The following is a 16612-nucleotide window of genomic DNA, read 5'->3' on the forward strand; positions in this document are numbered from 1 at the left end:
ACAGGTATTATCATCATCATCTTCACGATTATCTTCAATGATCATCTCATCATCGTGATTCATCCTAGTCGTTCTCATACTTCACCATCATCGTTACCGATCATCATCATCGTGATCATCTTCATAGTTATCAATCGTAATCATCATTATGACATCACAAAGTAATCCTCATAGTAGACCCATCACTGTTCATTATCCTCTCAAATTATCGAGGAGAGAGAGAAGAGAGAGAGAGATTGAGATGGTTATCAATGGTAGTTTACGGTGGTCTTTGGGTGGCGACAGAAACAGTCATACAGCAGCACTTTTGTGTGGTTATTGATGATTGTAGTGATGGTGGCGAGCAGGAAGTGGTGATAGAGTGGACGTTGAAAAGTGGTGGTTCTTTAATGGTTGATCGATGGGAAGAAGAATGGTGGTGTGATGATGACGGGTTGTCAAAAAAAAAATGAATGATGGTGGAAGAAGGGTGTTGAGTGGCGGTGGTCCGATGGATCACTTTGGTGGTGATTAATGGCTTAGGTGGTGATGCTAAGGTGGTGGCGATAAAAATGGTGTTAGTGGTGGTTTATAGGTGGTCGTGAGGGTGGTTTACAGCGGGAAAACAACGGAGGTGATGATGTATAGTAGTCGTTAGGGGTGGATGGTGTACGAGTGTGGTGGCCGAAGGAGAAATGGTGGTGCTGATGGTGCTCCAACGAATTGAGGTTGATGGGTTGAAATGGTGCTCGACAGAATCATATATGCAGGTGTGTTTTTCCTTTTCATTTCTAGTTTGATGACCACATATGCATATAATATATATATAGTAAGTATAATAATAATAAATATATAAAAAGTGATTCTTGTTTGGAAAAATCTGCCACTCAAATAGTATATCACAATTTTAGCAGCCACCTTCTTATCCTTTTGTGCCGACAGTTTTTATCACCCGGACTTTATCGTGCTCCGTTGATAATTAGTGGCGTATAAAAGTATTCAGAAAAATCCCAAATTTTTAAATTAACTATATTTATTTATTTTGGTCATTATGGTATAAAATTCAAGCATTAACTATTAAATAAAAATTACATTAATTATTCACTCTCAACCCCAAGTAAAATATAAAAAGTTTTAAAATTCAACAAATAGCTCCTAAGGGCATTTTTAATAAGTCTATAAGTTGTAAAACTCATTTTCGACTAACCGTTTATTTTAAAATCACATAAGTTTCTTTTTAACTCATTTACAATCAATCAAATGACAATTGAGTGTTACTTTCGTTTACTAAATAACTTCGAAATCACAAAATATATATTCTATATACTTTATTTATAAATATATACTCTTTAAATAATAATTATTATATATTATTATTATTTTACAACATTAATTATAACAATTACAATATATAATATTTTATATTATTATATATTAGATATATGCATATCTATTTACAAGTAATCGTATCGTGGGTCGTCGGAAATGGTCAGATGTTAAATGAATTCATTAAAACAGTTCAAAAATTTTGGGACTCAATATTACAGACTTTGCTTATCGTCTCGAACCCATATAAAGATTAAGTTTAAATTTGGTCGAAAATTTCCGGGTCATGACAGTACCTACCCGTTAAAGAAATTTCGTCCCGAAATTTGATTGAGGTCGTCATGGCTAACAATAAGAATGTCTTTCATGACGAATATGAGTTGATAAATAGAGTTTTATCACTATTGAGTAATTGGGATAAAATAATTCGGTTACTCGAATAGTATGAGTGAAGCCATCGCAAAAGAGTGAAATGAGGTAATAAATATTAGTCTTGACGTTTGACGTAGTCACAGTTTTTTTCCGGAATTCAAGGAATTTAAAGAAAATCTTTGAAATCTATATAAGATTTGATTCTTCGGTAATTTAGGAAATTAGGATCTCTCTAATTAAATGCGGAAATCTGCCTTAATTTCTTTATCAGATATTTTACTATAAATTAACTTCTCCCGTTCCATTACTTTTACCACTCCTATACTCAATTCCCAAATTCAAAAGATTGTGAAAATGCTTAATCGAGTTCTGATCATTGTCCTTATCCTGACTATCGCAACAATCATTCTCATTTTCCAACTTCCACCGGAGGAATCTGTTTACTTCTACTCCGCCCTTGGGGTTATAGTGTTTTTAATTCTCCCGTGTCTTTATGTTGCGATAAACATTGATATACACGGTTTGTAATTTATGTGTTGTTATTGGGCTTTATATTTTCCCTTATATTTCGGAGCTCCATGCTCTCGTTTTCTCTTCCCAACTTTAAATCAAGTGATCAAGACGTCTCGGTTGTAGATACGAAGTTCGAAAGAACATAACCAAGTTTATAGGCAGAAATGAAAGGTAATAGCACGATTTTATTTGTTAAATTACCAGTATCACTGAGGGTAGAACTATCAAGAATATATTTCTTGATATGTTCGGTGGTTAAGTAGAATGAAAGAGTTATGTAACATGGCACATGATAATGGTATGATCTGTGAATCATCATGTTTCAATAGAACTTCCAGCATGACTTACTGTAATATATTCACGTTGGCCAAGTGTCATTATATTATACTAACTCATGCTCAAATTCTTAACACTTCTCCATAACTAATTCGTAATTATATTTAAATTTTACAGAAGTTTCCAATATAAGGTAATACAGAAAGCACAAAGAGGTATATAATTTCGGACAAGAATACTTATGAAAATATCCTCAGAAATATCGAGGATATTTATGATGATATTTTGGAATTTCTAAGTTCGAAGGTTGATGAAGAAAAATTTTCCAGAAGATTTTAACATGAGTAAGGAGCAAGATATTTGTTGAAGGTTTCATCGGATCCAGAATTACATGGATTCTTTGAATATAGGGTATGGTCCTTGTATTTGGCTTTGGTCTCCTTCATGGTTAGCTCAATCCGTTTTTCAGTACCAAATTTCCTATCGAGCGTTCCTATCACTCCCTTCTTTATCATCGAAATTTTGGCCATTTAGATCATCTACAACATGCTGCTTTGTCGGCATTTTCAAAGTTAACGGATATGGATTATTGGTTATCAAACCGAGGGTTTTCAAAAATATTGAAGGTTTTTAGATGATTAAACGCTGATTGTGATCGTCAAGATACAAAGGATGTTTAAGATGAAATCAAGTGGCAAATTTGAAGAAATGTTTAGTTTCATATGTTATAATCAATATTTTAATTCATTTTAATTGTCCAATGTTAGTAGTCCACAGTTAATAGTCCACAGTTAGCAATTCAATAATTCATTTATAGTTTAATATATAATATTCGAATTAATTAATACGTATCGTGACCCATTGTATACATGTCTCAGACTCGATCACAACTTAAAGTATATATATTATTGTAGAATCAACCTCAACCCTGTATAGCTAACTCGATCATTACCGCATATAGAGTGTCTATGGTTATTCCAAATAATATATATAGATGCGTCAATATGATATGTCAAAACATTGTATATGTGTCCCGACGATATTTAAAGTGCGTAAAGTAAATAACAGAAATTAAATGACGATAAATAAAATTGCGAGAATTAAAATTGCGATAAATAAAATGTAATAAGGAATTAACAGTTAGCTAGGAACAGTTAGCTAGGATTTTGTTAGCGTAGATTCTTAACATAATTTCTCATAGTTAATTTGTTTGTTTCTAACAAATTTTATTTTGTCCAATGTTTTCTTCATTATGCCACTTGTTGGATTCTGATAGGTCAAAATCCAAATATGAAATTGAATAAAAATGGTTATTCTGCGGTGAACGGATTTGTATATCTATGGATGTAAGTAGGATAGTAAATGATCGTCGAATCAGATTCGAAGAATGTACAGTGTAACTTATTAATGTGAGATCTAAATATTCCTCGGGTATTACCTACCCGTTAAAATATTTTCACCATTAACAGTTTGTACAAAAGAATTTTTAATTACAATCTTTATGAAAACATATATACATATATATTTTCTTCAGATACAATCTTGGATTTGATGAATTAATATGCTATTAATCTCATCTGATTTATCGTTAGAACTAGAATACATAATCTCTAAAAGTTTAGAAATTACATAGTTGCCATGTCAAATGAGGGTTATGATTGAGGTACCGATTGAGAGGTTGAGGCGTGTGATGTTGAGGCTTGGAATGCGGATGTTGTTGGTGGTACTGTTGGTGCCGGTGATGTTGATGAAGCTGGTAAGTTTTGCACCATATTCTCCAAAATCGTTACTCGGGCGCGAAGCTCTTTGACTTCTTCTATCACTCCAGGATGATTGACGATTGGAACGAACGGATAAATAAGGTTCTGAATTTGAGATAGTATATATTCATGGCGAGATATTCTGGAAATGAGAGAGAAAATGGTGTCTCGAACAGGTTTGCCGGTAAGTGCTTCAGGTTCATCGCCAAGAGGTGAATTCGGTTGATGGAAATGATCGCCTTCTTCGCGTCTCCATTAATTAAGTCGACTACGAACCCATCCCCAATTCATCCAGAATTGCTGATGACTGATTGGTTGATCCATTCCAGTTACACTGCTTTCGGAGTTCGAGTGGAAATCCATATCGGAATAGCTGTCGGAATCTGAGGAATTTGAACTAGTTGCGAGTTCCATCTTGTACGGTTAGATAAAGAGTTTTCGATATGAAATGATTTTCGGATATCGGATGATATTCTAATTACATAGAATACTTATATTTAGTATAGAAGATCCCGTGGATTACGGAGAGAACTAAGGAAACGTGTCAGGCAAAGTTTACAGTAACTGATACGCTAGGATATGAATTTATCTATACACTATCTATCAAATAAGTGCAGGAAGTCGTGTCTAGACTTAGGAATGATACGCAGGTAATTTTCCACTAGGAATGATAAACAATACTTATAATATGCAGCTAAGGTCGAAGTCCAGACTCACTAATGCACCCTAACGACTATCAGTTAGACACACTAATGCAAGACCTGGTTCGATAAGACCACTGCTCTGATACCACATGTGACGACCCGTACTAATCCTCCTGGACGAAGTCTTCAACATTTGGTCCCATTGCGAGGTACTGACTTAAATATGCCATGAACGACTCCATGTAATATGAGTAAATGCACAGCGGAAGATTTCTTTCATACCTGAGAATAAACATGCTTAAAAGTGTCAACCAAAAGGTTGGTGAGTTCATAGATTTATCATAACAATTATTTCAGTATTTTAATAGACCACAAGATTTCCGTTTATAAATATATGTACACTCGCAAGTGTATAAAAGTATTCTATAAGTTGTTGAGCGCTTCGGTAACCATACTTAACAATTATTGTGGCATATTCCCTTTATTATGAAATCTCCCTACACTGTACCAAGTATAGTAAAAACAAAGTACTATGCAACCGTTTACGATACTAGAGCGACTAGCCCGGTTGGGGTGGTCAAACCCGATAGATCTATCAATAGGATTCGCGCTTACATGTTCTTCCAACATGCAAATATTAGTTACCAAGCTATTAGGGAAGATATGCAAGGTGGTACAACTCAACGTAGAATATATTTTAAGTACTTATGTCTATTTCGTCAAAAATAAAAGCAGCGCATGTATTCTCAGCTCAAAAATATATATTACAGAAGCAATTAAAAAGGGAGCAAATGAAACTCACCATACAATATTTTGTAGTAAAAATATTCATACGACGGAACTGAACAATGCAGGGTTGGCCTCGAATTCATAAACCTATATCATTTGTATGTTCATTAATATATATATAATTGTAATCAAATAAGTTTATATATATTTTATTTATTAATTATATCATTTTTATATTAATAATATATATATGTCATATTATATATATAATAATATTAATATAGTTAAGTTTTATATTAAATATATTTTTATATAAGTAATCTTTTGTTTGCAAAATAATTGTTATAATAATACTAAAATAATAGTAACAATGGTAATATTTATAATACTTAACAAAAATATTAATGGTTATGATTTAATTAGTGATAAAAATATTGATGTTAATACTAATAGTACTTATAACAATAATAATAATGATAATAATAACAGTTTTTAAATGAAAAGTTTAGTAATAATACTAATATTAATTATAATTAGATTAATAATAATACTAATGTTTATAAGTGATACTAATACCTATATTAATTAAAATAATTATAACTTTTATTATTTTCATAATAATAATAATAATAATAATACTAAATGTTAATACTTAGTAATGATAATAATACTAGTAATATCTATTTTAGTAATAATTATAGTTACTATATAATAATAATAATGATAAGTGATACTAATACTAATATTAGTGAAAATAATAATAGTTTTTATCATTTTCATAATAATAATAATAATCCTAATAATGCTTATAATAATAATAATACATATATTAGTAATAATAATAATACTACTATTTATAATACTTGTAATAATAATAATGAATGAATGAATGAATAATAATAATAATAATAATAATAATAATAATAATAATAATAATAATAATAATAATAATAATAATAATAATAATACCATAAAAACTTTAAATAAAATAAAAAGAAAAACTGCCTCGGCCGGGCCTTGAACCCGTGACCTCAAGGTAACACACACATGCCACAAACCAACGGACCAAGCTTGTTTTTCTGAATTATTACTAACCGTAAAATTATATAACCCGTAATATTTGCTTCATATTATCATTATCATCTTCATCATCTTAATCGGACATCATCATCTTCATAGAACGTCCTCATCTCATCATAATCATCATTAACAGGTATTATCATCATCATCTTGACGATTATCTTCAATGATCATCTCATCATCGTGATTCATCCTAGTCGTTCTCATACTTCACCATCATCGTTACCGATCATCATCATCGTGATCATCTTCATAGTTATCAATCGTAATCATCATTATGACATCACAAAGTCATCCTCATAGTAGACCCATCATTTTTCATTATCCTCTCAAATTTTCGAGGAGAGAGAGAGAGAGATTGAGATGGTTATCAATGGTAGTTTACGGTGGTCTTTGGGTGGCGACAGAAACAGTCATACAGCAGCACTTTTGTGTGGTTATTGATGATTGTAGTGATGGTGGTTGTCGGTGGGTGATGGTGGCGAGCAGGAAGTGGTGATAGAGTGGAGGTTGAAAAGTGGTGGTTCTTTAATGGTTGATCGATGGGAAGAAGAATGGTGGTGTGATGATGACGGGTTGTCAAAAAAAAATGAATGATGGTGGAAGAAGGGTGTTGAGTGGCGGTGGTCCGGTGGATCACTTTGGTGGTGATAAACGGCTTAGGTGGTGATTCTAGGGTGGTGGCGATAAAAATGGTGTTCGTGGTGGTTTATAGGTGGTCGTGAGGGTGGTTTACAGCGGGAAAACAACGAAGGTGATGATGTATAGTAGTCGTTGGGGGTGGATGGTATACGAGTGTGGTGGCCGAAGGAGAAATGGTGGTGCCGATGGTGCTATAACGAATTGAGGTTGATGGGTTGAAATGGTGCTCGACATAATCATATATGCAGGTGTGTTTTTCCTTTTCACTTCTAGTTTGATGACCACATATGCTTAATATATATATATATATATATATATATATATATATATATATATATATATATATATATATTAAGTATAATAATAATAAATATATAAAAAGTGATTCTTGTTTGGAAAAATCTGCCACTCAAATAGTATATTACAATTTTAGCCGCCACCTTCTTATCCTTTTGTGCCGACAGTTTTTATCACCCGGACTTTATCGTGCTCCGTTGATAATTAGTGGCGTATAAAAGTATTCAGAAAAATTCCAAAATTTTAAATTAACTATATTTATTTATTTTGGTCATTATGGTATAAAATTCGAGCATTAACTATTAAATAAAAATTACATTAATTATTCACTCCCAACCCCAAGTAAAATATAAACAGTTTTAAAATTCAACAAATAGTTCCTAAATGCATTTTTAATAAGCCTATAAGTTGTAAAACTCATTTTCGGCTAACCGTTTATTTTAAAATCACATAAGTTTCTTTTTAACTCGTTTACTATCAATCAAATGACAATTGAGTGTTACTTTTGTTTACTAAATAACTTCAAAATCACAAAATATATATTCTATATACTTTATTTATAAATATATACTCTTTAAATAATAATTATTATATATTATTATTATTTTACAACATTAATTATAACAATTACAATATATAATATTTCATATTATTATATATTAGATATATGCATATCTATTTACAAGTAATCGTATCGTGGGTCGTCGGAAATGGTCAGATGTTAAATGAATTCATTAAAACAGTTCAAAAATTTTGGGACTCAATATTACAGACTTTGCTTATCGTCTCGAACCCATATAAAGATTAAGTTTAAATTTGGTCAAAAATTTCCGGGTCATGGCACATGAAGTCTCATGCTTTTGTTTAAATGAAGTGTTGCATTCAATAAAACCTTTGTCATGTAATATATTCAACTGTTATGTCACGTGTGTAGTATTTACAAACTAATGTAATATGGGGATTATTCCTTAAATAATCGCCCATTTGTTTAAAACAAGCATTATGTATAATAATGGTGTGCTTTTTATGAAACGAATGCAATATTTTCTAAAACGTATCATATAGAGGTCAAATACCTCGCTATGGGACCAATGAATAACGTACCTCGTTTATAGTATTATGGACGGGTCGTTTCATCATATATTACAAAATTAACATGTTAATATTTTTATTGAATACAATTAATTATTTTAATGACATCATCATGGAGAGGCTTAGATTTTTTATATTTATTTATGAATTTTTTTAAGCTTGAATAATACTTATTTATGATATCATTATTTTAATAATTTATATGATACCATAGATAAGTTCCAGTTAAGGTGCTGTTTGTTTTTAGCTTCGCAGACCTTATTAGGTCTTACGTCTGCGGGCGGGCAGATGTTTTGCTTGCAGATGGTTTATTTTTTGAAAGACATAAGACAAAAAAAGATCTTAAAATGTCTTCAGACTAGAAGACATAAAATAGTGCTTCTCATTTTAGAAGACATTTTAGTATAACCCACCTCTCTTTATCTCTTTAGATCTGCACCTACCTTTCTCATTCCTCTCATCCACTTCCATCACCTACATCACCTCTGGTCACTACCTACTCCGACGACACTACCGACGGTGTCACCTTCGACGGCACTACCGACGATGTCAGAACCTCCGACGGCACCAACACCTCCGACGGCACCACCTCCGGCTACACTACCTCCTCTCGTAATTTTTTTTGTTCAATTACTTTTGATTTATTTTAAGGTTGTTTTTGGGTATGATTTCACATTTGAGATAACCATTTTTGTTTATGTCAGTGTGTATTGACTGTAACAATATTTGGGTTTGATATCTTGTTTGATTTCTAGCTAACCCACTTGTTTTGGGATTTTCATCTCATTTAGGAAGAAAATCAAACTTCTAGTTGTATGAGTTCCAAACAATAGTTCTATAGATCAACAATAAAGAAAAGTTTCAGCAATGGAATGAAAAAAACAATTTGATTTCTTTGTATCATATCTTTAATTGGTTCTACAATTTCAATTCCTCAAAAGATACTGATATCAATTTGCCACTTTTTTCTACATACAATAATAATTATAAAATATGATTATAATTTATAACAAATAATTAATATTAAATAATAATAATAATAATATTAATATTTAATATTCATACTAATTTAATAATAGTAATAGTAATTATAATAATAAGAACAATTATGGTAAGCTTCTATTTCTAATGTGAGACTTTTGTGAGTGGAAATTTTGGTGAAACATGTAAAATTCATCAATTTTTAATGTTTTTATTTTGTTATTTTATATTTTATATTAGTACAGTAGTTTATTTTATTCGATAAAACATCTGAACTACATTAATTCAGAACAAGATTGAATTTGCAGACAAAAAAACAAACAGTCTTTTATTATCAGCTTGCAGACTTCAGAACCACATCTTCTTTGGCAGACATGGTTTCAGACTGCAGACATAAAACATCTTAAAAAACAAACAGCACCTTAGATTAGTTATTAGTGTTCGCATCCTTATTTATTTGTTTTAATTACCATCATGAGAGCAATATTCGTAGACAAAACAACAAAACCATGACCTAGAGAAATAGTCGGTACTATTAATAAGAATATTGATGACTATAGATATACTAACATTTTAGATAGGGAAAAATAAGGTGGATGTGGTCAATGTCGGGAAAACAATTAAATCAAAACTTAAGAGAGAGAAAAAACCCCGAAGAAATCCACCAAACCCTAACCTTGATTTCAATGACCAAATTCACATAATTTTTAAATCACCACTAAAATTGAAATAATAACTTAACGATATATATATAATGTCGGGAAAACAATTAAATCAAAACCTATGAGAGAAAAAAACCCCGAAGAAATCCACCAAACCCTAACCTTGATTTCAATGACCAAATTCACATAATTTTTAAACCACCACTAAAATTGAAATAATAGCTTAACCACACACACACACACACACACACACACACACACATACACACACACACACACACACACACACACACATATATATATATATATATATATATATATATATATATATATATATATATATATATATATATATATATATATATATATATATATATATATATATATATATATATATAGTTTAAAGTTTAAACGAGAACCACAAAAGGCGAGAACTGCGAGAACTTTTGATTTACAAAGATTTTCACATATGAGTAGATTGAATCACCCATAAATGTTGATGGAGAATAAGAATGAACATAAAATAGTTTGAAAACTTATATTTTACCTATATAGTAAATATATAGTTTCTCGTTCACATGTGCATATTTGTTTGTAATACATGTGAATATTTCATATAATTAACATTCTAACATGTAATTTGTAGTAATGAAAATATGTTTGTTAATGATATGAGCATTAGTTAACATGTGCATGTAGTTGGTGCATTTATATGCATAAAAACTATGAAATTAAAAAGTTATCGCAGTTCTCGTTTTTTTGTGGTTCTCGTTTGAACCTACCTATGTGTGTGTGTGTGTGTGTGTGTGTGATGATTGATTTGAAGTAACATAACCTTGAGAAGAGAATGAGTGAGAAATAGATGCGAAAATAAGGATGAAGAAAAAGACGCTTTGATGTGCACAACACAGACGGTTTATTTTATGCGGTGTAGTTAGGTCGCTAAACATCTATTAAGTGAACAACAAGGGTGAGTGATTTTAAGTTTATAACTGCGGGGCCTAAATCTACTACTTCTTCCTATGGGTAAGCAAGGGAAGTATGACCTAGGGTCGTTCGTTTAAGAAGTCAACAGAATCGAACCTTTTCGCTGTAGTGTAAACCTAGTATTATTCTAAGGAGTAGTTGGGATATATTTTGGCTTTCTAAATCCTGAATAATAAGTATAGAGATATATAAGTAAATAAAATAGTAAAGGATAAAATTTGTGTTTCAGATAAGGTTAAAGCTAGTGCATGTTATAGATTTGGTTAGTACGATGCTGGATATTTGTAATGTCGGCTCATGGTAGGGGTGGTCGGTATTTGGTTTGAAACCGTGGAACCCGAAAACCAAACCGAAACCAAACCGGAAAAAAACCAAACCGAATTTGATAAACGGTTTTCGGATCGCGTCAAACCGAAACTGAATTTGAATTCGGTTTTCAGTTCGGTTTTCGGTTTTGAAAATTCTGAATTCGGTTTAACCGAAAACCAATTTCAAAACCGAATTCAAAATTTTATATATATAATTTGTATATTTATGTTTTAGTGTCATTATAATTTGGGATTCAATCAATAAAATATATTCTCACCCATATGAAGATTTGGTAGCTCACATTATAATTATGTTACTTAAATTATTATGTTCTTCTTCTTAATGACAGAAGCAGTAAACCTCATAATTAAGCTATAAATATTAATAAATCATCGAATTCTTGATAATTTAATAATACCTCATTGTTTTAGGATATAAATAACTAAGACATCAGTAACGCCACAATTAAACTACCAACGTTCTCAGTTTTTTCATAATATTCGGTTTTAACCAAAAACCGAACGGAATCCGAATTTGAATTCGGTTTTCGGTTTGATTCGGTTTTAACTTTGAATTCGGTTTTCGGTTCGATTTTCGGTTTTGCCTAAAAAAAATTCAAAACCGAATACACCGAACCGAATAAACCGAACAAACCGAAAACCGAACCAATGAACACCCCTAGCTCATGGGTACGTTATGACCAGTTACTTGCTATACTATCCTAAACGGCCCTCTCATAGAAATGTCACTGGGTAATGCCAATAGACTTGAAGATTCTGAATAGACAGCAACGCCACATACCCCCGACGCCAGAGCAACACGACTACGTGAATACACTTGACGGCTCATCAATAGGAGCTACCAGGTAAGGTGGCGTATTAACGATCCTTAAGGTCTAAACTTTCTTAAACATAGCTAGAATAAAAGACATATCATAACTAAGAAACGTGATATTTTTCTATGCTTTCGTTAATGATTGGTAATATATCATTTGAATTGAAATTGATTTGTTTTTAAGAAGGGCATTGATATATCCAATATCATTTTTAATGTCGGCTCATGGGTACGTTATGACCAGTTACTTGCTATACTATCCTAAACGGCCCTGTCATAGAAATGTCACTGGGTAATACCGATAGGCTTGAAGATTCTGAATGGACAGCAACGCCACATACCCCCGACGCCAGAGCAACACGACTACGTGAATACACTTGACGGCTCATCAATAGGAGCGACCAGGTAAGGTGGCGTATTAACGATCCTTAAGGTCTAAACTTTCTTAAACATAGCTAGAATAAAAGACATATCATAACTAAGAAACGTGATATTTTCCGATGCTTTCGTTAATGATTGGTAATATATCATTTGCATTGAAGTTGATTTGCTTTTAAGAAGGGCATTGATAACTGTATATTAACAGATTGTACAGTACAATACAACATGTTAATATATGATTTAGGATGTATGAAGTAAAAATGATGATAAATATATCACCACCTTTTAATAAACATATAATCAAATAGTCATTCTCCTTATGTCCTAATTCTCCTAATTAAAAGGAAAAAGGGAAACTGAACAGAAAAAAAAAAGTAAATACTGGAAATTGGAAAGGTGGGGCCCAGGTCAAGTTGGTCTGTTTCAGCTCGTGTTGTTGATATATAACTCAGCTCTACTATATAGTAGTATTACATTGCCATTGCCATTGCCATTACCATTACTATTTTTATATGATTGTATCTATCTATCTATCTATATTCTATATATTCTATAAATATATAAATATAGATTAGCGGTGCCATCATCAATTCATCATCGTCATCATCCGCCATTGAAGCTTCACTATCCTTCGAACAATAAAACGCATCTCAGTTTTCCTTTCAAGTTCAATTATTTCAAATTACCATTTCCACTGCAAGCTTCAAAGTATGTAATTGTTCTCTTTCTTGATTTCTTATAGATCTTTGGTCTATATTTCTATTATTTGTTAATACACGCGATCTATATTACTAATTGAAGTAGTGTCTATTGTGAATTTTTTATTTATGAAGGTTCAGTTACATCATTTGAGCTGAAATCTTTTTTAGGGTTTTTTAGTTAATTTTTTTTTTTTGTTCTTAATGTATGCGTATCCTTGCACATCTGTACTAGTTTGTATCAAAATTGTGGTAATTAATTAAAATGTTATGGTAATTGCTAGCTAGTAAGAAAATCATTTCCTAATATTATGATAGGTTGTACTGTTAATGATTTTACAAAATTCTCAAATTTGTGCTTCAGGAACTGCTGATTTTCTATACCTGGCTTAATTGTATAACTTGTATAATTTGGTAAATTAAGATGTATGTATGTATGTAAGACCACTTGCACTGAGTTGTGGAGATCATCCTCATCAATCAAATAATTTAATCATTTAACTAAATTTACTTATATATAATTAATTACTTAGATTAGATACAATATAATTATACAATAGTGGCTCTATTTTTAAGCGTCGATTCATTGACGTCTTGACTGCCGTTCAGAGCTTAAATTAATTTCCAGACAGGTTTTAAAACTCATGAAAATTTGATTTTACCATTTTCATGGCGTCTCAATTTTATTTTAATTTTATTCTACCTTTTAAAAAAAAATTATACTTTTTGGCCGGAAGTCCACTCGGAAGCAATCTCTTTATCCGTCAAATAGAGAGAGGGATGACTTTCTCTACTTTTGAGAAAGTTTTCACTCTGGGTGAAGAAATGACTAGTTTTTATTCTATGATAGGGGAAGGATTGTCTACATCTCACCTCCCCATACACCACTCATTGTGGATTGTCTACATCTCACCTCCGCATACACCACTCATTGTGGTATTGAGTTTTGTTGTTATATAATTATACAACAGCAACAACAATAACAATAACGAATACCGCTGATGCAAGTATGGGAGGTGATATGTAAACAATCCTTCCTGTACGCTAGAATAATAAAATAAAAGAGAATTCGTTTCTCCAATCACGTGTAGAGAGATGGATTCTGTGAGAACCTCCGGTAAAAATAAGGAATAATAAATGGATAGATAAACAAAAATAAGGAATAATAAAAATAAAAATAAACAAAAATGGTTTTAAAGTCTGCCTGAAGTTGAAACTTAGTCTACTGTAGATTCTCAAGCACCCAACCAGACCCGGCCTGAAGGGGAAGTCCGCCTGATATTGAAACTCAGTCTCCCTTGTAGACTCTCAAGCACCTTAACCACTAGATCATCCCTTGAGTATATAATATGAAATAGTACTAATAAATACTCCGTAAATAAATAAATAAATAAACACAGTAATAATTACGAATAATAAATTTATTAAAAACGTTAATATACCGAAGAAACATGAAAAGAGAAAATCTTATGCATTTACATGTAATGATAATAAAAAAAGAACTTACATTTGGAAAAAAAAAAGTTTACATATTTTTAAGTGTTTTTTTTTTCTTTTCAAAATTGATTGTTTCAAGAAAACGAAAATAAATTAATAATAGGTGGAGCCCACTTTTCCTTGTTCTCGGAAGCCTAAAGCCATCTACACAACGCTCCCTATGACATGGTGGCGTTGTGGTGGGTACAAGTGTACAACCATCCACAAAACGCCCCAAGTGAAATTTGCAAACAAAGACTCAAACTCAGCAACTTATTTTACGTTTGATTGGTTGCTTTCGGCTTAAGGTCACTAATTGCAGTCTTTTTTTTGTGCTCCAGATGAAGCTGCTTGTTAGAGACTATCTTTATTTTTAATATATGAAGACTATATTTGTACTATCTGTTTTAATTGGCAGAATTAAACAAAGCCATATTCTTGTTGAACTTTTTAAAAAATGAAATCGTTAAGCTTAACTAATTTCGATCATTTCGTGTTATACTCAGGTTGATCGATACTGATATGGGTCTATCACCATACTCGAACCCTTCTGATGCTGGAATTTTGTGTGTGATTTTGGTTAAGACAGCCATGTCTTTGTCCATCATGAAAGAGCTACTTCGATCCATCCTTCATGTCATCGGTATCCGGATGACATCATCGGATGAAGTTTCTGTTCACACCCTCGTAGAATCACACGAATGCCGAGGAAGCCCTTCGAAAATATACATGGAGGAGTTTAGAAGCCGGACCCCAACACTTCGGTACGACTCCCTTTCTTGCACCACAAAACAAGAATGTTCTGTTTGCTTGATTGAGTTTAAACCCGACGCAAAGATAAATCGCCTTTCTTGTGGACATGTTTTCCATAAATCTTGCCTTGAGAAATGGTTAAACTACTGGAACATAACTTGTCCTCTTTGTAGAAACGACATGATGGCCCCTAAAGACACCGAAGAAAACACTTGCCCAATGTGAGCATAAAACAGAAACGATCGGTCTTTGTGGCTCAATTTATGTTTCATCATGTTTAGATGTGTTAGTGTACAGGTTATTTAGGTCTATGCATTTTGTATATAATAAGTTTGTATGGTTTCCGGTGTCGTATGCATCTGAGAAACTGAAAAGCTTTGTCTTTTCACTTTATTAGTAGTTTGAATTAGAGAAAGTGATGCTTTACTTGGTCATTCAGTTACAATATATTTTGATACAATTACATAAGACTAAAGTTCATATGAGGCTGTTGGGTATAGAACCAATTTATCATTGCGTCCCTATTATTACAAAAATATTGAAACATTGGTAAATGAGCTTTGACTTGTTTTGTTAACCAATGACGTATTGGTTCTATACACAACTTGAATGTATAAGAGCCACATATTCTCTATACATAATAGAATAGAATACTGTAAAATTATTTTTTACACGAATAATTAGCATTCTCTTGATCGTTTGGATCGTTTGGCATCGTTAGTGTTACCTAACTGATGAAGGTTAGCACCAACGGAGGCAGTTCTCCTGTTTCCTAACTCAGAAAGGTTTGACCCAACTGAGGCACTGTGACGATGGTAACG

At 32.0% G+C, this 16612-nt stretch overlaps 1 protein-coding gene across 1 annotated transcript; it reads left to right on the forward strand.

Moving 5' to 3' along the window:
- Positions 1-7052: 7052 nt before the first annotated feature.
- On the forward strand, positions 7053-16016 carry LOC139871212 (probable E3 ubiquitin-protein ligase XERICO). The gene is made up of 2 exons (XM_071858946.1): positions 7053-7174; positions 15545-16016. Exons 1-2 carry the CDS (start codon positions 7053-7055, stop codon positions 16014-16016), a joined length of 594 nt encoding a protein of 197 aa, XP_071715047.1.
- Positions 16017-16612: the final 596 nt, after the last annotated feature.

This window comes from Rutidosis leptorrhynchoides, chromosome 10 (genome assembly GCF_046630445.1).
Source record: "Rutidosis leptorrhynchoides isolate AG116_Rl617_1_P2 chromosome 10, CSIRO_AGI_Rlap_v1, whole genome shotgun sequence".
NCBI lineage: Eukaryota > Viridiplantae > Streptophyta > Magnoliopsida > Asterales > Asteraceae > Rutidosis > Rutidosis leptorrhynchoides.

Coding starts and splice junctions, on each gene's coding strand:
- LOC139871212 (XM_071858946.1), top strand. CDS start 7,053: ATGGTAGTTTACGGTGGTCTTTGGGTGGCGACAGAAACAGTCATACAG. Junction 7,175..15,544: donor ATGGTGGCGAGCAGGAAGTG/GTGATAGAGTGG, acceptor TGTTATACTCAG/GTTGATCGATACTGATATGG.